At 43.5% G+C, this 23,863-nt stretch overlaps 4 protein-coding genes and 1 long non-coding RNA gene across 9 annotated transcripts; 4 read left to right on the plus strand and 1 right to left on the minus strand.

Moving 5' to 3' along the window:
- Nucleotides 1-19: 19 nt before the first annotated feature.
- On the plus strand, nucleotides 20-896 carry LOC115250178 (uncharacterized). Its single transcript, XR_003888764.1, has 3 exons — nucleotides 20-205; nucleotides 544-591; nucleotides 786-896. It is a non-coding gene; the product is annotated as an uncharacterized lncRNA (long non-coding RNA).
- A 577-nt stretch (nucleotides 897-1,473) lies between these two features.
- Nucleotides 1,474-12,221, plus strand: sec31a (SEC31 homolog A, COPII coat complex component). Of its 4 annotated transcripts, none has more exons than XM_029837666.1 (28): nucleotides 1,474-1,667; nucleotides 2,613-2,692; nucleotides 2,907-3,030; nucleotides 3,112-3,310; nucleotides 3,390-3,485; nucleotides 3,629-3,769; nucleotides 3,869-4,011; nucleotides 4,106-4,205; nucleotides 4,280-4,441; nucleotides 4,831-4,983; nucleotides 5,079-5,309; nucleotides 5,391-5,465; nucleotides 5,564-5,605; nucleotides 5,722-5,976; nucleotides 6,105-6,213; nucleotides 6,336-6,514; nucleotides 6,588-6,714; nucleotides 6,804-6,949; nucleotides 7,098-7,271; nucleotides 7,440-7,673; nucleotides 8,117-8,218; nucleotides 8,630-8,729; nucleotides 9,088-9,480; nucleotides 9,906-9,961; nucleotides 10,043-10,291; nucleotides 10,638-10,757; nucleotides 10,840-10,911; nucleotides 10,994-12,221. In XM_029837666.1, exons 2-28 carry the CDS (start codon nucleotides 2,614-2,616, stop codon nucleotides 11,171-11,173), a joined length of 4,041 nt encoding a protein of 1,346 aa, XP_029693526.1. In that variant the 5' UTR covers nucleotides 1,474-1,667; nucleotide 2,613; the 3' UTR covers nucleotides 11,174-12,221. The 4 variants fall into 4 exon arrangements, with proteins under 4 accessions (XP_029693526.1, XP_011603032.2, XP_011603034.2 ...); XM_011604730.2 differs by having other exon boundaries at nucleotides 9,088-9,429; XM_011604732.2 differs by lacking the exon at nucleotides 9,088-9,480.
- Nucleotides 12,222-12,307: 86 nt separating this feature from the next.
- On the plus strand, nucleotides 12,308-14,385 carry LOC115250177 (transmembrane protein 150C-like). Of its 2 annotated transcripts, none has more exons than XM_029837668.1 (8): nucleotides 12,308-12,536; nucleotides 12,869-12,968; nucleotides 13,162-13,215; nucleotides 13,284-13,319; nucleotides 13,387-13,454; nucleotides 13,522-13,649; nucleotides 13,720-13,897; nucleotides 14,101-14,385. In XM_029837668.1, the coding sequence occupies exons 2-8, from the start codon at nucleotides 12,871-12,873 to the stop codon at nucleotides 14,283-14,285; spliced, it is 747 nt and encodes a 248-aa protein (XP_029693528.1). In that variant the 5' UTR covers nucleotides 12,308-12,536; nucleotides 12,869-12,870; the 3' UTR covers nucleotides 14,286-14,385. The 2 variants fall into 2 exon arrangements, with proteins under 2 accessions (XP_029693528.1, XP_029693529.1); XM_029837669.1 differs by having other exon boundaries at nucleotides 13,387-13,394.
- A 2,473-nt stretch (nucleotides 14,386-16,858) lies between these two features.
- Nucleotides 16,859-19,083, plus strand: LOC101061339 (transmembrane protein 150C-like). Its single transcript, XM_003965397.2, has 8 exons — nucleotides 16,859-17,267; nucleotides 17,600-17,699; nucleotides 17,893-17,946; nucleotides 18,015-18,050; nucleotides 18,118-18,185; nucleotides 18,253-18,380; nucleotides 18,451-18,628; nucleotides 18,832-19,083. The coding sequence occupies exons 2-8, from the start codon at nucleotides 17,602-17,604 to the stop codon at nucleotides 19,014-19,016; spliced, it is 747 nt and encodes a 248-aa protein (XP_003965446.2). The 5' UTR covers nucleotides 16,859-17,267; nucleotides 17,600-17,601; the 3' UTR covers nucleotides 19,017-19,083.
- A 1,589-nt stretch (nucleotides 19,084-20,672) lies between these two features.
- Nucleotides 20,673-23,782, minus strand: enoph1 (enolase-phosphatase 1). The gene is made up of 6 exons (XM_003965398.3): nucleotides 23,611-23,782; nucleotides 22,959-23,060; nucleotides 22,424-22,626; nucleotides 22,028-22,160; nucleotides 21,783-21,906; nucleotides 20,673-21,510 (listed from the first exon to the last, which is right to left on the minus strand). Exons 1-6 carry the CDS (start codon nucleotides 23,692-23,694, stop codon nucleotides 21,371-21,373), a joined length of 786 nt encoding a protein of 261 aa, XP_003965447.2. The 5' UTR covers nucleotides 23,695-23,782; the 3' UTR covers nucleotides 20,673-21,370.
- Between the last annotated feature and the right edge of the window lie 81 nt (nucleotides 23,783-23,863).

Genomic DNA, 23,863 nt, shown 5'->3' on the forward strand with positions numbered 1-23,863 from the left:
TTCGAGGTAAGACTATCAATGAGTGTAATGGTTTAGGGTGACCTATAGGGGCAGTGTTGCGCCACAACGGAAATGTGTAGTATCGCACCTAAACAGCAGGGGGCGGTGCAGCCCCAAATATCGTCCATGAACCACAAGAAATTGCCTTCAGATCAAGCAGCGTGCTTCGGAGTGTCACGATTTTTTTTGTGATGCTCATGTCTGTGTAAGTAACGTTATTTGAAATCATTGAAAGAGGAGTTGGAGTTATTGTTGCGCAGAAAGTTGTTAATATAAAGTACGTAATGGTAGCATTCCTCTCCGTTATTTTGATGCAAGGGTTCATTTAGGAGCGCTAGCAAGACCTGCAAATCCACATGTGGTTTTTCCTTTTCACTAATCTGAGTTAATAAGGGAATATTTAGCAGATATTTTATTAGCTGGGATCACCAAAATGTATCTCAGCATATATTTTATGGTTAACAATCAGGTTTTATGCAATTCTGTGCACGTGTTTTGTTTCATAAATTACAAGTATTAAATTATGTCTTAAATGTTTTGCAGGCCACCAAGTGACCAAAGAAGCAGTGGAAATTTGGACTTGATATGGAAGTATGTATATAGTTATATTGTTTACAGTAAATATCGATCCCAATGATTATACCAATCACTACCCATCTGACCCATTCTCTTGTCTGGGGAAGATTATATAAGAACTTGCAAATGAGGGTGTTCATTTTATTAGAAACTTAGTGGTGCATTATGTTTGTAAATGCTTAACATGCTTTGGTGTTGATTTCTTTCAGGGATTCCTGGTTGTAACATGCATGAGACCTTGCCCTGAACCTGGATGGTTTGTGTTTTAAATAATTACATTTTACTTTGTGTATATTTTAAATAAATATTTTTTTGCAGCAAAAATTTGTGATGTGTGCTCTCTGATAAGTGTGTAGGGTCTGTCTCTGGAAACACAACTATATCAGAAAATTATTTTTCTGGGAGTTGATAATTATTCCAAAAATGAACTACCAGACCACCCTGTTTAAGCAAAACCCCTGTAACTAGACCATTGTTTTATACAATTCCATTTATTAAAGTCATCCTTAACTTGTCAGAATTATTTACTAATAAAGAAATTTACCAATACCCCCTGGTTATAGAAGTATCTGGTGTAGAAGGATTAAGTTTTGAAGACTAATGATGGTGATAATGTCAAGGGTTCTTCAATAAAACTCTTGTGAACATTGAAACTGAGTATTAAAACTAATTGTCTTGAGCTCCTTGTGTAGTTTATGTTAAAGGCATGGTTTTCACTATTTTGAGCAAATGAAACGTCCTTACTACCCCAAGGCACAACATGGCCAATATAAAGAACAGTTATATAATAAAATGAATGCCAGTTCCACCTAGAATAACAATTTAGCTTAGCTTAGGCTAACATGGCTTCCTGGCGTCACCCGGAAGTGTTTCTTCTTCGTGGGAGGAGGAGTCCGTTGCCTAGTGCCACGTTGATGGAGACCAGTGGGGACGTGGAAGTCTATCTTGAGTCCGCAGCCAGGAGCCGGTAGCCTCGTCTTCAGGTTTGCAGGTATTAATTTTTATAGAGAACCTGAAGGGGAACAACAACTGGGAACTGCAATTGCTGCCATTTTGCGTGTGTCTATGTAAGACGGATAAACCAGAGCAAGGTAAGACGGTTTTCTGGAGTACTACGTTGTCAGATGTTTTTATGGGAGTCAATCTGTTTTACCCCTGTTATCTCACAACCGCACAGTCTGCTAGCGGGTAACAAATCATTTGTCCCCTCCAGATTTAAGACCCGCTCTGCTCATTTTGCGTCCCAGTAAACGGGATTGCAACCAACCTGCTGATACCGTTGTTATTTTTCCACTTTTCATGTTTCATTTCCCGAAATACACTGGTTCCCTTGCTGTTCATTGGCCAGTCAGCTGTTAGCTTGCTGCTACCAGCTAGCTCGTATTTGCTGTGTTTTTCTATGGTTGCAAAATGAAAGATGTTAATCGTGTATGCCGACTGATTCATATTTTCGAATGTTCCAAAATGATTAGATTGCCGTTTCAAAGCAGAGCTCCAATGCATTTGCCCTGTTGTGATAATTGTCGGCCAAATAGGCCGCTGTAGTGAAGCGATTTCATAAACTAGTTACAAGACAGGACCCGGTAATATCTGATTTAAGTGTGGGGCGCCGTCTGTTTGGCCACGTAGCTGCTGTTGTTTTGCCACTAAATTTGTTGCACCCATTTAAACAATTGTAGTCAAGTGCCACAATCCTTCAATAAATCCCCAAAAGAAAAACTGGTGCAAAGGCAGGAACTCTTGGCAGTACAACAAAATGCACTTTAACCCAAAAAAAACCCCACTTCCTTAAAACTGTTCAAGCGAGAACTTTTGTTGCAAAATTGTACTCAACTGTCAACTGTGTTTAATATTTAAAGAGTGGCTGATAATTGTAAATGCCTCCCTGTTGGAAGACATAGGGCATTTTAAAAAAAACAACAATTACCTGCTACTACTACTTTTACCACCACTATTGTGGGTTTTATAACCACATGTGTTTAATAACAAAGCTAAAACTCTCTGTATGCACTCTGTAAATGCATTTATTTTCCTAGGATGAAATTAAAAGAGATCAAGCGCACCGCCATCCAGAGCTGGAGTCCTGCACAACACCACCCCATCTTTCTTGCCACAGGTATGAATATGAACTGGCGTTTCTATAGTGCTACGCCCTCTACAATTGGATGGAATTGCATGAACTTCATTCACAGCATTTGCTTTATTATTTTTGCCTGTTTTTATGTTTGTTGATGCTAAATCGACATACTTTTAAAATACAAGCCCCTAGGCCATGGTAGCATCCTTTATATTATAATGATGTGCATTAAAGGCAGCTGTTTATTGTGCAGGAACATCTGCTCAGCAGCTGGACGCTTCCTTCAGCACAAATGCCTCCTTAGAGTTTTTTGAGCTGGACTTTACGGAACCATGTCTGGATATGAAGTCTTGTGGCAGCTTCACCTCTTCCCACAGGTATTAATCCTGCTGACAGCAAGCATCCTGTTGACCTCCTGCTTTCAGTGCAACTGCTCATCCCCCAGATTCCTCTCACAGATACCACAAACTGGTCTGGGGCCCACATGGGATGGATGACAGCGGTCACCCATCTGGAGTCCTCATCGCAGGAAGTGAGAACGGCGACGTCATCCTCTATGACCCTGCCAAGATCATGGCTGGAGAGAGTGACGTGATCATTGCTGAGAGCGACAGGCACACGGGGCCTGTGAGAGCCTTAGACATCAACCCCTTTCAAGTATGAGCCTTTTTCTTCATGTTTCGTTTGATAAGTGCATGAACCCGGTGGTCATTTTTGAATTTCGCCTCTGCTGCAGACAAACCTGGTTGCATCAGGTGGGAATGAGTCTGAAATCTACATCTGGGACTTGAATAATTTTGGCTCTCCAATGACACCAGGACCAAAAACCCAGGTGTTTTATTGACTTTTATCTTATTGAAACCCCCACATTTTACTGTTTTGGCCTTGTCAGTCGGTGCCTAACAATGGCAGCTGTGTTGTGTCATGCATGCAAATGCTGTTTTTAACTGTGGTCGTTTGACTTTTGTCTGAAAGCCCGTGGAGGACATCAGCTTCGTGTCCTGGAACAGACAAGTCCAGCACATCCTGGCCTCAGCCAACCCCAGTGGGCGAGCGTCAGTCTGGGACCTGCGTAAGAATGACCTCATCATTAAAGTCAGCGACCACAGCAACAGGGTATGTGTCCTCTCCTCGCTCAGATTCTGCCTGTTGGTTTTCTTTGCGATTCCACGGCTCTCTGCTCGCTGTCTCATGTGTGTCGGTGCGTGTCTCTAGATGCATTGCTCTGGGTTAGCCTGGAACCCTGAAGTAGCAACCCAGCTGATTTTGGCCTCTGAGGACGACCGGATGCCTGTCATCCAGATGTGGGATTTACGTTTTGCTACCTCTCCTCTCAAGATTTTAGAGAATCACACACGGTAACCCAACATCAACAATGCTGTAGATTTGTCACGCGTATCCTTTAATCCGTATGAAGTTTTAACACATAAATGTGCACTTGTTCATCATCAGGGGCGTTCTTTCCATTGCCTGGAGTATGGCAGATCCTGAGTTGCTCCTTAGCTGTGGGAAAGACAGCAGGATCCTTTGCTGGAATCCCAACACAGCAGAGGTAAAAAAGATTTGTTGATGCTTAGAAAGACTGTGCGGATCTTCCAGTATTGGTGAACCCGTCTAACATTGTAGGTGCTGTACGAGCTGCCCACCAGCAGCCAGTGGTGCTTCGACATCCAGTGGTGTCCCAGGAATCCTGCAGTGCTGTCGGCAGCAGGCTTCGATGGACACATTGACATTTTCTCTATCATGGGAGGTAGCAGCCAGGCACAAAGCCAGAGACATGCTGATCAGGTGACTTTTGATCCCCTTTTCCTAATCTCATTCAAACAGGGGACAGAGGAGAATTTACTCTTTATTGATACGTTTTGATTGGTTTACTAACCTCAGAAAGCACGACCGCGTCATCATAGCGCCTGGAATTTTCTGACATTTCACTTTTAATTAGTCAATTTATGACGAAGAGCTGAAGATTTGGTGTTTGTCATCCATAATTAGGTAGTTCTAACCCTGCTGTCCAAATATTCCATGACTTCACATTAGTACAGCAGGAGGAAGTCGCCACATCTTGGCCATCGGCCAGAAATCACCTCAAGAACTTTATATCGGCTGTCTGCATTTGGTGGCATCAACTAACCTCTGCCCTGGCTTCATTTATAATGTGACCTGTGTGGCTGTTGCAGATTAGCACCTCGTTTGGGAACATGGATCCCTTCGGTACTGGACAAACTTTACCTCCTCTTCAGCTGCCTCAGGCAGCTGCCCCTTCAGCCACCATCACACAGATGAAGAAACCACCTAAATGGATCCGCAGACCAGTAGCAGCCTCTTTTGGAGTAAGTCTAGCTTCAAGTCCTTAAGAGATTTTGCACAGAACCTTTTTCATCCTATAGTCTGAAACATATTTTTCTGGTATTTCTCTCTTTTATAGTTTGGTGGGAAACTGGTTTCTTTGGAGAATCCAAAGCCCAACCCTCAGCAGCCTCAGCAGCACGGTCCACATGTGGTTCACATCAGCCAAGTCGTGACGGAAACAGACTTTTTGAAGCGATCCGACCAACTGCAGGCCACTCTGAACACGGGCACCTTTGTGGACTTCTGCCAGGGAAAGATCGGTGCTGCTGTTAATGAGTTTGAAAAGACTCTCTGGTCTTTTCTCAAGGTAGGAAACTGAGAAGAGATGTCAGCATTTTCTATATTTCTCCTGTGAATCTACAAATAGCTTTTTTGTGTCCATTAACAGGCCAATTTTGAAAGCGATGTCCGCCGTAAGTACCTGGAACTTCTTGGGTACAATAAGGAGGAACTAGCCTTAAAGGTGAGATATCCTGTAGGCTCCACATTCAAGGTTGAAGTTTACTTGAAGTGAGTCTTTTGTGCTTGCAGTCACCCTCATTCATGTTGTGTATTTGTCAGATCTCAGCAGCACTAGAAGAAAAGCCTTCTGACCCTATACAGGTAAACAACAAATCATTTTGCTTGTTTTTATTGTTTATTTGATCACCTAGAAATAGTTTGAATTCCAACTTTATGGTTCAGACTTTATGTAATAGTATCTCTGACCTGTCTGTCAGGTGGAGCTGCCTGCATCAGCCAGCCTGCAGCCTGTGGTGGACCTCAGCCTCCTGCCTCCTACCGACAATCCTGAGGCAGCTTTTGACCTGATTGCTGCATCAAACCTTCTAACAGAAGCCACACCTGAGCCGCAGAGCGACGGGGAAGCCACTGAGGTTGAAGAGCCAGAGGTGGCAGCAGATTTCCAGGATGATGCTTCTGATGAACCCAAAGAAATGGAGGAGTTAGAGGAGGAGGAGATCCCCTTGGAGGAGGTATCTTTTATCTTTTTCTTGACTATGTTTGGTTCAGTTATTCAGTTCAGATTGGGTCATAGTGAGAGCAAATTCACACAGGAGGAAGAGAGGAGGGTTGTATATGAAAGGTTTCCTTGGTTTCGCAGGACAAAACGGCACCAGTAGAAGAGGAGTCTGTTTCAGCCCCCAAAGAGCCCACAGAAGCTCCAGCTCCAACTCCAGCTGAAACGGGCATCAGCCTCAGCACCAGTCAAGGTAGTAGTCTCACATTCCCACGGGCTTTTTTATTACTACAATTAAATATTATATTTAGTAATAAGGACCAAACTATTTGAAGTGTCTGGTGGTTGTGAAATACATTTTTGATCTCCTGTCAGATGTGGATGGACTCATCACACAGGCCCTGCTCACTGGAAACTTTGAGGGTGCCGTGGAGCTCTGTCTCCATGACAACCGGATGGCAGACAGCATTATTCTGGCTATCGCCGGAGGACCCGAGCTCTTAGAGAAAACCCAGAAGAAGTATTTTACAAAAACACATAGCAAGATAACCAAGGTAATAACGTGTATATTATTTTATGGAATTTATGTAATGCTTCATTATTGATTTTTTTTTTTTTTTCCCGTAGCTGATCAGCGCCGTGGTGATGAAAGACTGGCACGACATCCTGCAGACGTGTGAGCTGCAGAACTGGAAGGAGGCTCTGGCTGCTGTCATGACATACGCTCGGCCCGAGGAGTTCTCTTCCCTCTGTGGTCGGTTGAAGGTTATAGGCCGCTGCTCCCATTATGTTCTCAAATCAACCCTCATTCACGAACGTGTGTGGCGATTGTGTGTTTTTCAGATCTTCTCGGGGGCAGACTGGAGGCAGCAGAAAACATCCAGCTGCGAGCCCAGGCCTGCCTGTGTTACATCTGCGCAGGAAACATAGAAAAACTTGTGTCCTGTTGGAGCAGAGCCCAGGATGGACACTGTCCCCTGTCCCTTCAGGTAGATCTACATACTCCTAGCTATGTGCCTGAAACTGTTCCTTTAGCAACATTTAAGCCAATTTTAAATGGAACTGTGATACCTAGAGTTGTAGAGCATGAAGGAAATGTCTGTCAAGGCCATAATGTGGGTTTCATTTATCACTCAGGACCTGGTGGAGAAGGTGGTGGTGCTGCAGCAGGCTGTAGAGGTGACCCAGAAGTCTGGACCTGCTGCTATTGGCATCCTGTTGGCAGAGAAGATGAGCCAGTATGCTAACCTGCTGGCCTCTCAGGGCAGTCTGTCCACAGCCATCAAGTACCTACCTGACAACACCAACCAGGTAGGTTACACTTCAGGCCTGGCTAGATATTATATTTAAAGCCCAGCCATTAAAAAAAGGGTTAATTGTATTTGTGACGCCCTTTTCATTGATTGTTTTTGTCCAAGTTGCGTCATTTAACCGGGGAGAACACATCAATTTAATTACTTTCTCTTGTGGACCCTGCAGGTTGCCATACAGCAGCTTCGCGAGCGTCTCAGTCGTGCTCTGGGGCAGCAGGCGGCTGCTCCATCAGCTTCAACACATGTTCGTAAAGCGCAGCCCGCCACAGCTCAGCCTCTGCCCCAGCACTCGTTCACCCCGATCCAACCCGCCATGGTGCCTCGACCAGCCGCTCCAGCTCCTGTGCCCGTCCCTACTCCTGCGGCCTCTGCGCCAGCACATCCACAGTATTATCAGCCTGTACGTACGCTAAATTTATGCTTTTCATGGTTTGATGTGGATCTGTACGAAACCCGTGCTTACTCGGTTTTTATTGGGATTCATACAGATTCATTTTTGAGGTTTTATGGGACTTTGGAACAGACATATAGACTAACCCCGTCTCCACGTGTACCTGGTGAAGAGTGATCTGCTCTTGCCTCGTAGTCATTTCACTGGTTGGATTTCCATTACAAGCCAGGGTTGAAATCACACACGGAATCCCAAATGTATTCCCGGCAGCAAACTTGTTTACCTTCCTATACACATTGTATTTTGTGACCTGTCATGTTTCTGTCATTTGAACCCTGGCTCTGCTCCAATGTTTTGTTGTTGGACCCACGCCCCCACCTACCTCCCGCTCTCCAATCCCCCCTCTTCCCTCACCCTCCATCATCGGTATGTGCTGACTCTGTGTGCTTCAGGTGAGGGCTGCTTCCACTGTCACCTCCTGGAGTAACCAAACTCCTACAGCCCTCCCAAATGTCCCACTTCCTCTTCAAGTAGGCAACGCCCCAGAACACAAGGTACAACGATCGCCCGCCGCAACATCCCACACACCTCTGCAGATGCGCTCGCATGACCATGTTTACATGAATTTGATCCAAACCTGCCTCTTCGTCTTCCCCTGCAGCGTAATAACCATGGTACTAGGCAGTTTGCATCCAGAAGGAAAATTTTGTTTGAGCTGATGTGTTTTACCAAAAGCCGCCAGTTATCTTGATATGTTTGAATTTTCCCTTTTTTGTTGGAATTCTATTTGATCCAAAGTGATGTTGAGAGCAGTCCTCAGGACCCGGCATATCCATTTCATCTCAGAACAGTCCACCCTGCTCAGCGCTGCCACTCCAGCTTTATCTTTTACGAAGGCCAGACAATAAAAACTGCTTTATTAGTTTGTCAGTGGTATTTTTTCTGTTTTTGTTTCATTTCTATAGGCAGAGCCTATAAACCCTGTCTATGGGATGCCGCCACCGGGTTCATCTGCTCCACCTCCAGCCTCCTCCACTCCTGCATACATCTCCCATCAGTACCAGCGTAAGTCCTCTTCATATTATAGCAGGTGGCCATAGAAGACAGAGGAGCGGTGAGGCTGCGTGACACACCTAGCAGAACGATATATTGATAAAGAGAAAGTGCTCTAACCTCAAACATTTTCCCTTGGAAATGTTTAATTCTGTCATTTGTACTCTCTTACTCTCCTTCCCAAACAAAACAAGAATAGCTTCTTGCATTGTTCATTAATCTCTTTGCTTGTCAAGTATTGTATAACCTACAGAGTGACCGTGAGCATGTTAGCAGCACTGTCATATGTCAGAGTTTCACGTCTGAACTGTTGCATGATGGCGTTTCATTGAGTCTTTAACAGCTCTCTGTCATCCTGTGTGACTCCCAGTCTACCCCCAGGTCAGCCAGTACCAACCTGGAGCTGGGGGAGTGTCTGTCTATCAGCCTCTCCAGTACTCCGCTGGTCCTCCTCCTCTTCCTCCAGCGGAGCCCCCTGGCTTTCTTTCTCACTACACTCAGCCCACCTCACCTCAGCAAACATCTCCGGTTTATCCCGGACAGCCTCCCAACAGCCAGTGCCTTTCCTCCTCTGCTCCCTCCCATCCTCCTTTCTTCCCATCCGCATCCTCCTCTTTTTCTCCTCCTTCGTCCTGTGGGGCATCTTTCCAGCACGGCGGTCCAGGATCTCCTGTGTCATACATGCCGCCTCCTCCACCGAGTGGAGTCTCAGGTAGTCTGCATGACTCACAACCCGGGCTGATTCCCGCCTCTCGGCGAACAGGTCTGCATGATTCTGATCATCCTTTTCACAAACTCTATCACTATCACTGAAACTGGGAGGAATCTGAGGCTCCAGTTAAGGTTGTTGTGGGCTTAGGTTGGTTTTAAAATGTTTAATACCTGTTGGACTGAAATGGACTTTAATGGTTAAGAGATGGAAGCAGCAGCCTGTTAGCTTTGCTTCATAGACCTACTGCTTCTATAGGCTTTAGGAGGATTGATATTTTAAGGCTTAAATAGATAAACTGGGTTTTTCTCCTGTTTTTACCTAAATACTGGGCAACGCTAATAGCTGTAGCTTCCTGTTCAGTATATGAACATTCTTCCTGGCTATCTCTGGATGTGATTTGATCATAATCAATAAAACATGCCTTGCTTCTTGTTTGATAATGTGATATAGAATGATGTAGATTTTTTTTCACATAGGGCCCCAGAATGGCTGGAATGACCCTCCAGCACTGATGAGGGCTTCAAAGAAAAAGGTAAGTTTGGCTGGCAAAAAGTAGTAACAGCCACAAAACGACACGTACGTGATGCATTCAATGAACTGTGACCTCACTCAGCCGGTCCTGGAGAACTACACCCCTCCTGCACCCATCACTGCACCCATCATGGCTCCGCTGGGCGCTGACCCTCAAGCCCAGCCAGTGTCCTCCGGGGCCCCTCAGGCCATGGTCCAGGGACAACACGGGGCCCAGGTGCCCTACTCTGGCATGCACCAGCAGCAGTTCGCCCCTCCAGCCGTCAATCAAGTGATGCCCAACACCAGTGTGGAGGGTGCACCCGGAGCACCAACCGGTGATGTCATACAGGTGGGGAACTCTGACCGCCTTTTAATATGCAAACCACAAATCAAACTTTATGCTCTTAATAACACCCATCTGGTTATCCTTCCACCATGAGCTCATGTAAAAAATCATTGCTATTGTTACTCTTTTGCCCAGTAAAAAGAGTAAGCAGCTAAAACAAATTCACCCCATGGGAATGGGAGACACAACCATGTTCTGCCAGAGATGATTGTGCAAATAAGCCACTGTTGCTTAGTTGCTTTTAAAACCTTAGAATCACAGCAGCCTCAACGTAACGACTGTACCCAACAATCACGACAGAAGTCAAATGTGGCAGCCTCACGCCTCATACGTTTGCTGTGTTGTTTAGCCTCTACAGTCGATCCCAACTGAGAAAATTATGAAGAAGCCCATCCCCGATGAGCACGTGGTCCTGAAGACCACCTTTGAGGGGCTGATCCAGAAGTGTCTGGCTGTAGCCACCGACCCTGTGAGTCAATCGTACAGACAGCAGCTCACTTGATCTCCGCAAAACCGAATAGAAATGTAGACTTTTCGATTCTTTTTAACAGCAAACAAGGAGGAAACTTGACGACGCCAACAAGCGTCTGGAGGCTCTTTACGACAAACTCAGAGAGCAGACGGTGAGAGTCCAGGGTTTGCTTCCTGCCTCTACAATCACCATCCGGTGTGCTCACCAGTCTCCTGTGCTCTTCTTCTCTACAGCTCTCTCCTGCCATTGTAGGAGGCCTACACAACATGGCCAGGAGCATAGAGACCAGGTGCTACACAGAGGGCCTCAACATCCACACCCACATCGTCAGCAGCAGCAACTTCAGCGAGACGTCGGCGTTCATGCCCGTCCTGAAGGTGGTGCTGACGCAGGCCAACAAACTCGGGGTGTAAACGAGGCGCACAAGGCCATTCAGGCAGGGCGGAGCGTGGTTCATAGCCATTTCCCTCAACTGCTTCAGACAGGACAACAAATGCTTTTAAGTTCCTTACGTGCCAACCATGTCTTTGCTTTTTTGACACAACTCAAGTGGTGAAAGTAAATTCGGATCCTGCAAAGCTGTACATGCAAAAGTTGGAGACAGTTTCGTTAAAGTACCACTAAACTTACTGCAAGTTTCAAATGGCGTACTCTAATGGAGTAACGTGAACCTGCCAGAAAGAAATCCTTTCTACTCCTGTATCATTAACAGGATATTTTAGAGCTTTTCTGTTTACGTGTATGACACTAAAAATAACTGTGGTCATAATGGAGTCAAATGTAAAAGCCAATCTTAACGAAGTGATTGATGAACTGATTACAGCAGCACGCTGTAGCTGACAGCTGCTCAGTCATTTCATTTGTTTTTATTGATCACCAATAAATTCTATGAATAAGTAGGATTTAGTTCTGAAGTAAGAAATAAAGGGCACATACATATGAATAAGTGAGTGTTTTCGATGTATTTTTAAATGGGGCGTTTAATTTGGCGCTAAATTGTAATTTCTCTTGATCAGTGAGACGATTTTACTTTCCAATTCTTCTGTGACTTTGAAGAGGAGTCTGTCCCTTCTGTCCTGCTTACTTTCACCACTGGTGTCATGCCACACAACCCTTTGGACCAAGATTGTGTCCGAGAGAAGCTTGTTCGCTGCCTCTCTCCGATTTTATTTGTTCCTGTTTTATTTTCAGTCTTAATCCTGAGGATGATTTTAAAAAGAGGCTGCTTTTTATGGAATTTTGAACGTATGCATGCTCAAACACAGGCCATCTCTTATTTCGAGGTATTTTTAGGTAAATGATTGTGAGTCAGAAGGAAGCTAGAGGCAAGATGATACTTGATTTTGATTCCATCATCGATGAGAGCTGCAGCCTGAGCGGTCGGTCTCGTTTTATGTTGTCAATAAAGTCTGTTTTAGATTGACTACCTGCAATATTTTCAATAAATAGTATTTATTTAAACTCTGGAAGTTTGTCTTTTTGTTGGTGGTGTGGCTAGATGGTCTGATCGTGATAACACGACTCCTAAAGTACAGACGGGTTGAACAAATATCACTTTTTACTTTTAGTGTTTTAGAGGCGTTTCAACACGAATCTGGTTTCTCGACACAAACAAGCAGGAGCTTGTGTGTTTATGTTTATCTTGAGGGGGATTCACACCCAAAGTGGATATTTGTCAAACTCAGCTCAGGCTAAAGTAACCAGACCCTTGTTGTTTGGAAGGAAGATTAAAGACTGGCGACAGCGACCTTCTCTTCCATCGCTGAGCATAATTGAGTGAGTAGATGATATTTATCAGCAATGGGGGGTCTCGGCAGAAGGATTTGGTTATTGTACAATGTTGTCAAAGAATTGATTGAGGTTGTGCCGCAGGGATCTCAAATCACCATAGCAACCAGTGCTAATGCAGACTTGGGTGGGGGGGGTTGTTTTCCAGTTGTTCTATCCCTTAAAAGACACGTCCCAAATAATTCAAATAAAACTAAGGAAGAATAACCAGCCTCTCTTTGTTTTACTGTCTTTTATTCAGAATTCTTCGTCACAACGTTCAGTGAGACATGCTTGACTCTTGAAAAAGGCTACATACACATATTATTTCTAACTTTCAGCCATGCAGGGTGTCAGGAGAGGGGAGATGTCCAGCTGCAGTTCGTGGGCTGCCATGCCCATCCTCTACTCAGGATCTGTTGTCACAGGACTGTGGCTGGTGTGAGTCCTGAGCACTTCTGCTATCACCTAAAGGAACATTTCACTCTAAAGTTTGGTAACAGCAGTTCTGAGGCTTCCCAGCGCAGCCATTTAAAAAAAAGACTTGAAGAAGAGGCATGGGGGGGGGTTCACGACAGTTGACAATACACATGTCATTCCATTAACACGTTTTCTTTTCTGTTTGTTTTAACAGTTATTTTATGGCCATTATTGATGAGCAAATTGCACCGTTGGGTTCAACCTACAGGTGAGAAATAAACAAGCGCACATTCAACATGATCCAGACTGATCTAATGCTGCGTGATCTCATGTCAGCTGCCAGAGTCAATCCTTCCAGCCCCCCTATATTAGGTAAGAAGTGATTAAATGACAGAATGGGTCCTTCAATAATGTCAGTGACACTATTCTCTGTATTCAGCATGGCAGGTAATTATCCACCTGCCAGCTGCATCTTGGGTCAGGTCATGAACCTGGCAGGATACGGAGGTGAGACCGAGTCAGCTATTTCAACTGGATATCCGGCACTTCGACTGTCTTTTCCTCTCCTTTGCAGGAGCCGTTCTCTTCTGCTACAGATTCGTCCAGGTGAAATCCAGATTAAAGGAAGTCTGGCTGAACGTCAGCGCTCTGGTGGCCAATTGCATTAACTGCTTTGGAATGACGCTTGTGGGAAACTTCCAGGTAAACAGTGCAGACAACTGACATTTACCCTTTATGACTGTGTATCAAATAATGACTTCCTGGTTTTTAGTATTCCGCTGATCCAACCGTACACAACATCGGTGCCTGGCTGATGTTTGTGGTGGGAGCGGTGGCCTGCTGGCTGGAGACCTGGATCACCATAAAGATAGACATCAAGAATGAAGGGATGAAGATCGGCATCATCCGTGCGTTGCTTTCCGGAGTCATAACCATCTGCATGGTGCTCTGTATCCTCTTGTTGTCATGGAAACATTGCGTGTCAGAAACTCTGAATATCATCTAATCAGCTATTTTTTTTAATCACGTGACAATCATGTGATTAAAGTCAAATACGCAGTGATCATTGATGATGTTGCATTTTTTTTACAAACAAAGGAAACGTCATATCCACAACCTGTTTCAACTGTTTCAACCTGAACTCATGATGCAGTTACGGTCCTGGTCGTTCAGGGCGACTGCACGTCTGCGGTTCCGTTGGAGTGGGCTCTGGTGATGTTCATGTTTCTCTTTTATGGCACATTTGCAGTCGAGTTCCGACACAGTCGCTTTGAAACGACGTGCACAGACACCTGTCCATCAACCAAGGTGACCAGCTGTCGGCCCAGCCAGCAATAGTCTTTATGTCGCAGGTTCCAAGGTGATGGAGTTGTGATCTGATTTACAATAAATAAAGGTTTCAGCTGAAAGATTTTACAGCATTAAACCCAGCCTTGTAACAAAAACACAGCATACAACTCTTTTTTAAGGAAAAAGTGTCGACTATTTTATTTGCTGCCATGTACCAGAAAACAAAGAAGCTCCGTCTTTAACTCTTCACTATTTCTATGAAATTTCACCAAATCTCATGTAAATTGACACAAATACAGTGTTAGGTTTCCTCTCTCTAAAAAAACCTCAAAACTAACTTTACCACCCACTTCTAGATACTATAAACACAAGCATCTCTACTATGAGCCCATTTTCCACGTCCAACCACGCCAATGTCCATTAATATACTGTGTCTATATGACACACATGCGTACATTTGAAAACAGGTGGTTTCTATTTAGTTTTTTTTATTTATTTTTTAAAGATGCTGGCACTATATAAACAGCCAGGACCTTCTCATTTGTCCTCATATCAACACCGACTAACAGTGCTGATCATTTTGCTTGTGTTCTACCCATCAGTTGCATTTTGGAAGCGTTTTTTGCTGCAGTCTCCCACAACAACAGAAAACTCTATTCTCCACAAATGAGAAAACTCTTTCTTATCTGTTTAAATATTTTAAAAGACAGTTGATGTTACGGTTTGAGCCTTAAACAAAGGAAGGTTTTTGTGTAGAAGAATGGGGAATAGCAGTGCAAATCCAACATTCTTAGAAAGAGAGAAGAATGACGGGCAAATAATGCAGGTTATCAAACCAAAATAGATCAATCTGTTCTCTTTTCCTTCTTTCAGTTATGCAACTAAATGGTGGGAGTGAAGCAAAATAATCTAAAAAATGCATTAACTTAATGACAATAATGAAACAAATCTAAGTTGTAAATTCTTCCATCTGTCGCATTACACCTGAATGCTCTATATCAGGGGTGGGGAACCCCGGCCTCCGGGCCGTATACGGCCTACGAGACCATTTCTACCGGCCCGCAACGCTATACAATTTTTATATTTTATATGTGCACTTATACAGTCGGACCGTTCGCTAAACTCCGCGAGCTGCGAGTAGCAGCGGTAGCGTATTTTTGCCTTTCGTATCCTGAAATTTCTTTCGTAAGAAGAGGAAATATTTTCCCGTTTTCTGAGATAAAATACATGGTTATGTTATGTCCGAGTCAAAGTCAGGGTCAGTGAACACAGCATGTGATGTACGTAGTGGGCTGGACTGATTGACAAGGACAGATGAGTTTTGATAAAATTAACGCTCTTCGTCAGAGTTTGGAGGCTCAACAAGCAGCTTTCACGTGACCATGTACCGACAGAGAGAATATTACGCGTGCAAGGTTTGTGGTGAGTGAATTAATAGCCACGAAGCTGAAACCTCACGCCGAAGGAGAGTTCGTGAAGGTGCCTCGTAGCCGCCGCTGAGGCGCTCGCGCCGGACAAAGTAAAATTGTTTCAAAGTGTGAATTTTTTTCGTGAATAACTATTGAACTAGGACATATATTGTTATAATTCCAGTGGTTATCGGTATGTTTTTTATGGTCAAGGAATCTAAATATGTAGTCAAAGTATATGTGGGACTAATATTTATGGTGGAAATCACAATATGCCAGGAATTGTTGCGCTTGGCGGAGGTCTGCGCTCTCCGAGTGCTTTCTAGTTGTTATTATTATTGTCTTTATCTTTCTTTCTTTTCATTTATTTTCTTGATTATCTTGTTGTATTGCAGTTTTTGTGAGTAGAGGCCTCGAACAGGCCCTTACGGGTCTCTTGCCTCAACTCTGCACCTCTTTTTTTATTGTTATGTATCATCATGAAAACATATTTTACTTGTTTGTCATTTTATTATATTTTTTTGGTGATTTTATATGCATGTGTGCTAAATAAATAATTCAAACTCAAATGCAGTAATCATGAGACTTAGTAACACAGTGGTTATAAAAAAAAAATTGTCTTTTTTTATGCATCCCTAGGTAATGTGTTCATAATAGTATGGCCCTCGGAGGTCTTTATAAAAATTGAAATGGCCCTCGATATGAAAAAGGTTCCCCACCCCTGATCTAGGACAAGAGAGTTACATAAAGGAGCGCAGAGGACGTGGACAAAAGAGAAATGGAACGGGTCACTGTGAGATCAAGTTAGAAGAGTCCTCCCAGTCTCACTGCGGTCTCCGCATTAAACAGGTCCCTTCGGTTTAAGTTGGTTAAAGGACGTAATGAGTTTGTAATGAGCTCTCTCATCATCGGTCAGCTCCATGTTTCCAGGCTGGACCACCACCACCACGTTCACTCCAGCTTCCTCGGCTACTTTTGCTTCCGCAGCGACAAATGAAGGGGTGAGAACAAAATCCTAAAATCGATCCATTTCCCTGTGAGGTGAAATCAACGGAGCTTTCCTGCTCTACCTCTGACCATAGGTGATAATACCGAGTTGAAAAGATGAAGAAGATCTATGCACAACGTTAACAAATCAGCAACATTTGTATCACGTGTCATGCGGCTGTGGATCCCTTTCAATGCACGCGCCAGTTTAAAACACAGTAATTGGTCGTTCGAGTGGTCGGTCTCGTTTTATGTTGTCAATAAAGTCTGTTTTAGATTGACTACCTGCAATATTTTCAATAAATAGTATTTATTTAAACTCTGGAAGTTTGTCTTTTTGTTGGTGGTGTGGCTAGATGGTCTGATCGTGATAACACGACTCCTAAAGTACAGACGGGTTGAACAAATATCACTTTTTACTTTTAGTGTTTTAGAGGCGTTTCAACACGAATCTGGTTTCTCGACACAAACAAGCAGGAGCTTGTGTGTTTATGTTTATCTTGAGGGGGATTCACACCCAAAGTGGATATTTGTCAAACTCAGCTCAGGCTAAAGTAACCAGACCCTTGTTGTTTGGAAGGAAGATTAAAGACTGGCGACAGCGACCTTCTCTTCCATCGCTGAGCATAATTGAGTGAGTAGATGATATTTATCAGCAATGGGGGGTCTCGGCAGAAGGATTTGGTTATTGTACAATGTTGTCAAAGAATTGATTGAGGTTGTGCCGCAGGGATCTCAAATCACCATAGCAACCAGTGCTAATGCAGACTTGGGTGGGGGGGGTTGTTTTCCAGTTGTTCTATCCCTTAAAAGACACGTCCCAAATAATTCAAATAAAACTAAGGAAGAATAACCAGCCTCTCTTTGTTTTACTGTCTTTTATTCAGAATTCTTCGTCACAACGTTCAGTGAGACATGCTTGACTCTTGAAAAAGGCTACATACACATATTATTTCTAACTTTCAGCCATGCAGGGTGTCAGGAGAGGGGAGATGTCCAGCTGCAGTTCGTGGGCTGCCATGCCCATCCTCTACTCAGGATCTGTTGTCACAGGACTGTGGCTGGTGTGAGTCCTGAGCACTTCTGCTATCACCTAAAGGAACATTTCACTCTAAAGTTTGGTAACAGCAGTTCTGAGGCTTCCCAGCGCAGCCATTTAAAAAAAAGACTTGAAGAAGAGGCATGGGGGGGGGTTCACGACAGTTGACAATACACATGTCATTCCATTAACACGTTTTCTTTTCTGTTTGTTTTAACAGTTATTTTATGGCCATTATTGATGAGCAAATTGCACCGTTGGGTTCAACCTACAGGTGAGAAATAAACAAGCGCACATTCAACATGATCCAGACTGATCTAATGCTGCGTGATCTCATGTCAGCTGCCAGAGTCAATCCTTCCAGCCCCCCTATATTAGGTAAGAAGTGATTAAATGACAGAATGGGTCCTTCAATAATGTCAGTGACACTATTCTCTGTATTCAGCATGGCAGGTAATTATCCACCTGCCAGCTGCATCTTGGGTCAGGTCATGAACCTGGCAGGATACGGAGGTGAGACCGAGTCAGCTATTTCAACTGGATATCCGGCACTTCGACTGTCTTTTCCTCTCCTTTGCAGGAGCCGTTCTCTTCTGCTACAGATTCGTCCAGGTGAAACCCAGATTAAAGGAAGTCTGGCTGAACGTCAGCGCTCTGGTGGCCAATTGCATTAACTGCTTTGGAATGACGCTTGTGGGAAACTTCCAGGTAAACAGTGCAGACAACTGACATTTACCCTTTATGACTGTGTATCAAATAATGACTTCCTGGTTTTTAGTATTCCGCTGATCCAACCGTACACAACATCGGTGCCTGGCTGTCGTTTGTGGTGGGAGCGGTGGCCTGCTGGCTGGAGACCTGGATCACCATAAAGATAAACATCAAGAATGAAGGGATGAAGATCGGCATCATCCGTGCGTTGCTTTCCGGAGTCTTTACCATCTGCACGGTGCTCTGTATCCTCTTGTTGTCATGGAAACATTGCGTGTCAGAAACTCTGAATATCATCTAATCAGCTATTTTTTTTAATCACGTGACAATCATGTGATTAAAGTCAAATACGCAGTGATCATTGATGATGTTGCATTTTTTTTAAAAACAAAGGAATCGTCATATCCACAACCTGTTTCAACTGTTTCAACCTGAACTCATGATGCAGTTACGGTCCTGGTCGTTCAGGGCGACTGCACGTCTGCGGTTCCGTTGGAGTGGGCTCTGGTGATGTTCATGTTTCTCTTTTATGGCACATTTGCAGTCGAGTTCCGACACAGTCGCTTTGAAACGACGTGCACAGACACCTGTCCATCAACCAAGGTGACCAGCTGTCGGCCCAGCCAGCAATAGTCTTTATGTCGCAGGTTCCAAGGTGATGGAGTTGTGATCTGATTTACAATAAATAAAGGTTTCAGCTGAAGGATTTTACAGCATTAAACCCAGCCTTGTAACAGAAACATAGCATACAACTCTTTTTTAAGGAAAAAGTGTCGACTATTTTATTTGCTGCCATGTACCAGAAAACAAAGAAGCTCCATCTTTAACTCTTCACTATTTCTATGAAATTTCACCAAATCTCATGTAAATTGACACAAATACAGTGTTAGGTTTCCTCTCTCTAAAAAAACCTCACAACTAACTTTACCACCCACTTCTAGATACTATAAACACAAGCATCTCTACTATGAGCCCATTTTCCACGTCCAACCACGCCAATGTCCATTAATATACTGTGTCTATATGACACACATGCGTACATTTGAAAACAGGTTGTTTCTATTTAGATTTTATAAAAATAAAATAAAAAGATGCTGGCACTATATAAACAGCCAGGACCTTCTCATTTGTCCTCATATCAACACCGACTAACAGTGCTGATCATTTTGCTTGTGTTCTACCCATCAGTTGCATTATGGAAGCATTTTTTGCTGCAGTCTCCCACAACAACAGAAAACTCTATTCTCCACAAATGAGAAAACTCTTTATCTGTTTAAATATTTTAACACAGTTGATGTTACGGTTTGAGCCTTAAACAAAGGAAGGTTTTTGTGTAGAAGAATGGAGAATAGCAGTGCAAATCCAACATTCTTAGAAAGAGAGAAGAATGACAGGCAAATAATGCAGGTTATCAAACCAAAATAGATCAATCTGTTCTCTTTTCCTTCTTTCAGTCATGCAACTAAATGGTGGGAGTGAAGCAAAATAATCAAAAAAATTCATTAACTTAATGACAATAATGAAACAAATCTAAGTTGTAAATCCTTCCATCTGTCACGTTACACCTGAATGCTTTATATTTTGATGCCGCGTAGGGATATGAGACTCAAGTATCGACGCTGTGTGACGAGGATGCGCATTGATACAGGACGTCAGGAGTCTGTCTGTACTCGAGTCTCTCCAGGAGAGGACGGTATCGTTCAAACAGGCTCAAAGCTCATTCACATCGTTACTTTTCCCATCACGCACGGCTGGAGGCCCTGAACGTCCTGCAGGACCTCAGGATGGAGCGCCCGATTAGTGAGTGTCAATTCGTGATCTGCCTAAAGGGGGCGCCAACATTCCAGTTTATAACGTGTGTGAAGCCTTGAAAACACGATATAAATACCCCAAGTTGTTTTGTTTTTTTTACATTTTCTGGAGTGGTAAATGGTTCCATTAGTGTTTGCTGTCAGATGTCTGGTTTCTGCAGATCTTCTGTAGTCGCTTTGTTGGCATATGAAGACGTTGTGGAGGAAGTCTTTCTCCAGGGGAAGTGCAGCAAAGAACATGCTTACAACATGATCAACATGCTTACAGGAAAAATCAGTAAGCATGTGAGAAGCTGCAAACGAGTGAAAGACTCGACTGGAGTCTGTGATTGAGATTTGTCGTTTTTCAAATTGATTTCAAAATAAGTCGGAATGTATGAAATGTAAATGCTGCATTTTAGAGAAGGAACCTGTCAGATACAGAGACCTACCTGGTTTTGTGTTTAGAAAATAACATTCAGACTGAGAACAGACCATCATGGGTGTGAAACAAGGCATTTATTGGGAGCAACATTTCAGATTATCGTTCCTGAATAAACATTTACACACAAAACCCCAATTTGGCAATTCTTACTTTAAGTTTCCAGCACCAAAATTACAGTTGAACAAACCAGGATGGCACATTTAAACAGACACCCGTCACCGGTAAAACTAATAAACACATTTTAAAGAGTCTGAAATGCAAACTTTCTATGGCTAAACTTTAGTTCTACTTTTTAAAACACTGCAACATGTGTTTGTGTGCGTAGAGAGAGAACAATGTATAATGGAAAATGTTTACAAAATGACATTTTACACTCACAAATGTGGATCTGGGAAGTTCATATTAACACTGGCCTGGCTACAAAGGGGCATCCAAATACGGAAAACTGGGAGGTAAAGAAAATGACGGATCAAGTGCCTCCGCAGTTCCCAAGGTCATTCAGGGTCATTTTCCATTTGAGTCCCTCTGAACTGTTAATATGACATGTGTCTGGGAAATCTGAACAGATGAGCTGCAACAGCCAATCTGGCGGATGTTGCAAGAGGAGCACCTCCTGGTCTGTCAGTGCAGGGAAAATCTAGGACAAGAGAGTTACATAAAGGAGCGCAGAGGACGTGGACAAAAGAGAAATGGAACGGGTCACTGTGAGATCAAGTTAGAAGAGTCCTCCCAGTCTCGCTGCAGTCTCCGCATTAAACAGGTCCCGTCAGTTTAAGTTGGTTAAAGGACGTAATGAGTTTGTAATGAGCTCTCTCATCATCGGTCAGCTCCATGTTTCCAGGCCGGACCACCACCACCACGTTCACTCCAGCTTCCTCGGCTGCTTTTGCTTCTGCAGCGACAAATGAAGGGGTGAGAACAAAATCCTAAAATCGATCCATTTCCCTGTGAGGTGAAATCAACGGAGCTTTCCTGCTCTACCTCTGACCATAGGTGATAATACCGAGTTGAAAAGATGAAGAAGATCTATGCACAACGTTAACAAATCAGCAACATTTGTATCACGTGTCATGCAGCTGTGGATCCCTTTCAATGCACGCGCTAGTTTAAAACACAGTAATTGGTCGTTACAGGAAACGGAGCGGGAATGTTTGTCATATTTACCCCGGGTGACGTCTGTTAAGAACGTAATTTCTTCAGGCCGACAGCCGATCCTCTCTGCAATCCTCTCGTAGCTTTTGCCTTCCACTTTAGCTCCTAAAGTGGTGTCAAAGTGCCCGTCGAATAACTGAAACGGAAAAAAGAAAAGTCTCATCAGCGAAAGCAAACTGTGGCCAAGACTTTAGAAATGCAACGAGCAAAAAAAAACCAAAAAAACGGAGTTTGGCAGATTACTGATAAATACTTGCATCTAAAACATCTCCTTCAACAGAGAATCCAAACAGCAGTTTCTGAGCCTCCACGCTTCCAGAGGAGTAGATATACACTTTCAGTCCCAGTTCTTTCCACCTTCGGATAGATGGGATCACATCCTGGTAAATCCTGTTTGCACCAAGATGACAGTGGATTCAAATGGTTATTGTTTCAGCCCCGTTTTAATGACAAAATTACCTCCTAATGACCTATGCAGATAGTTATATTTAGGGAGAGAAACCTAAACTTCATATGCAGTTTTAAATAAATTCCAAATAGCTTGGATGCATGCAGTTTCCATGCATCTGAACCTTCTGAGCAGTTGGGATTTTACTTCAAACTAAGGAGAGCATCTGTGTTGCATAATAAAAGAAATTGATTAATGTACTTACTCGCCTTTGATTGTCCCAGAAGCATAGGCTGACCTCCACATGTGGCCCTGAAGCTGTTTCAGTGCTGTTGACTTCCTGTCTGCTGCCATCTGCCACAGCACATTATCCACTATTTCCCTAATGGCTTTCTCCTCATCTGTATGAACCGTCTGGTCCACAGTGTGGACAGGACATGAACGATTATGCTTAATGTCCTCTTCAAGCTGCCATAATGGAAGACAGTATATTTTGTGTTACCTTTGTCAAAACAACATCAGCGATGAGGCAACTGCCAATAGCATCTTGTACATAACAGGAAGTTGGGATGAATAATTCAAACAGAAGCCATTACAAGCTGAGGCAATATTCCATTCCCTACTTCAGCTCTTGATGATTTTTAAGATTTTGGGTTTTTTTTTACATGAAGCGAAAAGAGGAGAAATGATTAATGATTAATCACTCACAGACATTCAACACAAGTCTTCCTGCTTCCAACTGAAGTTACTGTGAAATGTTGCACTTCTGTGCTCATTTAAATGGAAACTAAAGGCCTCACCTGTTTCTTTAGGAGTTGAACATCTTGCTTACACTCATCTTCCTCCCAGTGGTTGGATAAGTAATCCTCAAGATGTTCCCTGATGTATGGAAACAAGACATCCTAGGAAATGACAGAGCAGCCATTCCATATGTTATTTATAGCTGCTTCCGGACAGGTACAGAAAATGCTCATGTATTCATCCTACATTATAAGGACGATAGAGCCTGTAAGCTCATGTATTAATAGGATAGTTACACAATATTTATTTTTACTGTGTCGTGTATCAGGCGTACTTTTGGCGTCAGTAATCAGTAGCATTAGGGCACAAACGTGCACAGAAACCTTACTTACAGTGGGAAATATTAAGCATGTTTTTTCCGACATTTCCCATAGTCATTTAAACGCGCCATATAGTGATCCTGTCGGGGGGGGGGGGTTTCCATAATCGATTGAATAAAAGAATATAGGGATGAATCAACACACCATACAAAAAGGATACAAAAGCACGGGGGGAAAGCAGTGTTACAATTGGACATGACTGCAGGGAACCACAACAATCAAACAACGCTGCTCCGGGGCAAAAGGCTATTGTTAGCATAGCTCGTGCTTAAGCATTACAGTTAAAAAATAAGACTAAACAACTGCCGATCGGAGGACTATTGTGACTTACCTTTACAAACGTGATTGGCGTCGTTGTCCCTTCAATGTCCAGCAATACTGCACTGGTAGAAGCAGGAATGAAAACGGTGGCCATTTTTAGAAGTCAGGGGGAGATGGTTAGCTGACGTTAGCTTACTTAGCAACAACGCCGCTGGAAAGCCAATCACAGCTTCTTTCTGGCTGACGCCCCTAACCAGCTCGGTACAACAAATAGAATCCAAACCGTAAGAAACGCTCTAACGGGACACTGGGCCGATGACTAG

The sequence above is a fragment of the Takifugu rubripes genome, chromosome 6 (genome assembly GCF_901000725.2).
Source record: "Takifugu rubripes chromosome 6, fTakRub1.2, whole genome shotgun sequence".
In the NCBI taxonomy this organism is placed as follows: domain Eukaryota; kingdom Metazoa; phylum Chordata; class Actinopteri; order Tetraodontiformes; family Tetraodontidae; genus Takifugu; species Takifugu rubripes.

Bases quoted from the DNA above. Each gene is read 5' to 3' on its own strand.
- sec31a (XM_029837666.1), top strand. From the start codon at position 2,614: ATGAAATTAAAAGAGATCAAGCGCACCGCCATCCAGAGCTGGAGTCCT. The intron at 4,442-4,830 runs GTGACTTTTGAT...TGGCTGTTGCAG, and splicing joins GCCAGAGACATGCTGATCAG to ATTAGCACCTCGTTTGGGAA. The intron at 6,214-6,335 runs GTAGTAGTCTCA...ATCTCCTGTCAG, and splicing joins CAGCCTCAGCACCAGTCAAG to ATGTGGATGGACTCATCACA.
- LOC115250177 (XM_029837668.1), top strand. From the start codon at position 12,871: ATGCAGGGTGTCAGGAGAGGGGAGATGTCCAGCTGCAGTTCGTGGGCT. The intron at 13,320-13,386 runs GTAAGAAGTGAT...CTCTGTATTCAG, and splicing joins TTCCAGCCCCCCTATATTAG to CATGGCAGGTAATTATCCAC. The intron at 13,650-13,719 runs GTAAACAGTGCA...CCTGGTTTTTAG, and splicing joins CGCTTGTGGGAAACTTCCAG to TATTCCGCTGATCCAACCGT.
- LOC101061339 (XM_003965397.2), top strand. From the start codon at position 17,602: ATGCAGGGTGTCAGGAGAGGGGAGATGTCCAGCTGCAGTTCGTGGGCT. The intron at 17,700-17,892 runs GTGAGTCCTGAG...TTGTTTTAACAG, and splicing joins GTCACAGGACTGTGGCTGGT to TTATTTTATGGCCATTATTG. The intron at 18,051-18,117 runs GTAAGAAGTGAT...CTCTGTATTCAG, and splicing joins TTCCAGCCCCCCTATATTAG to CATGGCAGGTAATTATCCAC.
- enoph1 (XM_003965398.3), bottom strand. From the start codon at position 23,694: ATGGCCACCGTTTTCATTCCTGCTTCTACCAGTGCAGTATTGCTGGAC. The intron at 22,627-22,958 runs GTGAGGCCTTTA...CCATTATGGCAG, and splicing joins TTCAACTCCTAAAGAAACAG to CTTGAAGAGGACATTAAGCA. The intron at 22,161-22,423 runs GTAAGTACATTA...TGGTGCAAACAG, and splicing joins TCTGGGACAATCAAAGGCGA to GATTTACCAGGATGTGATCC.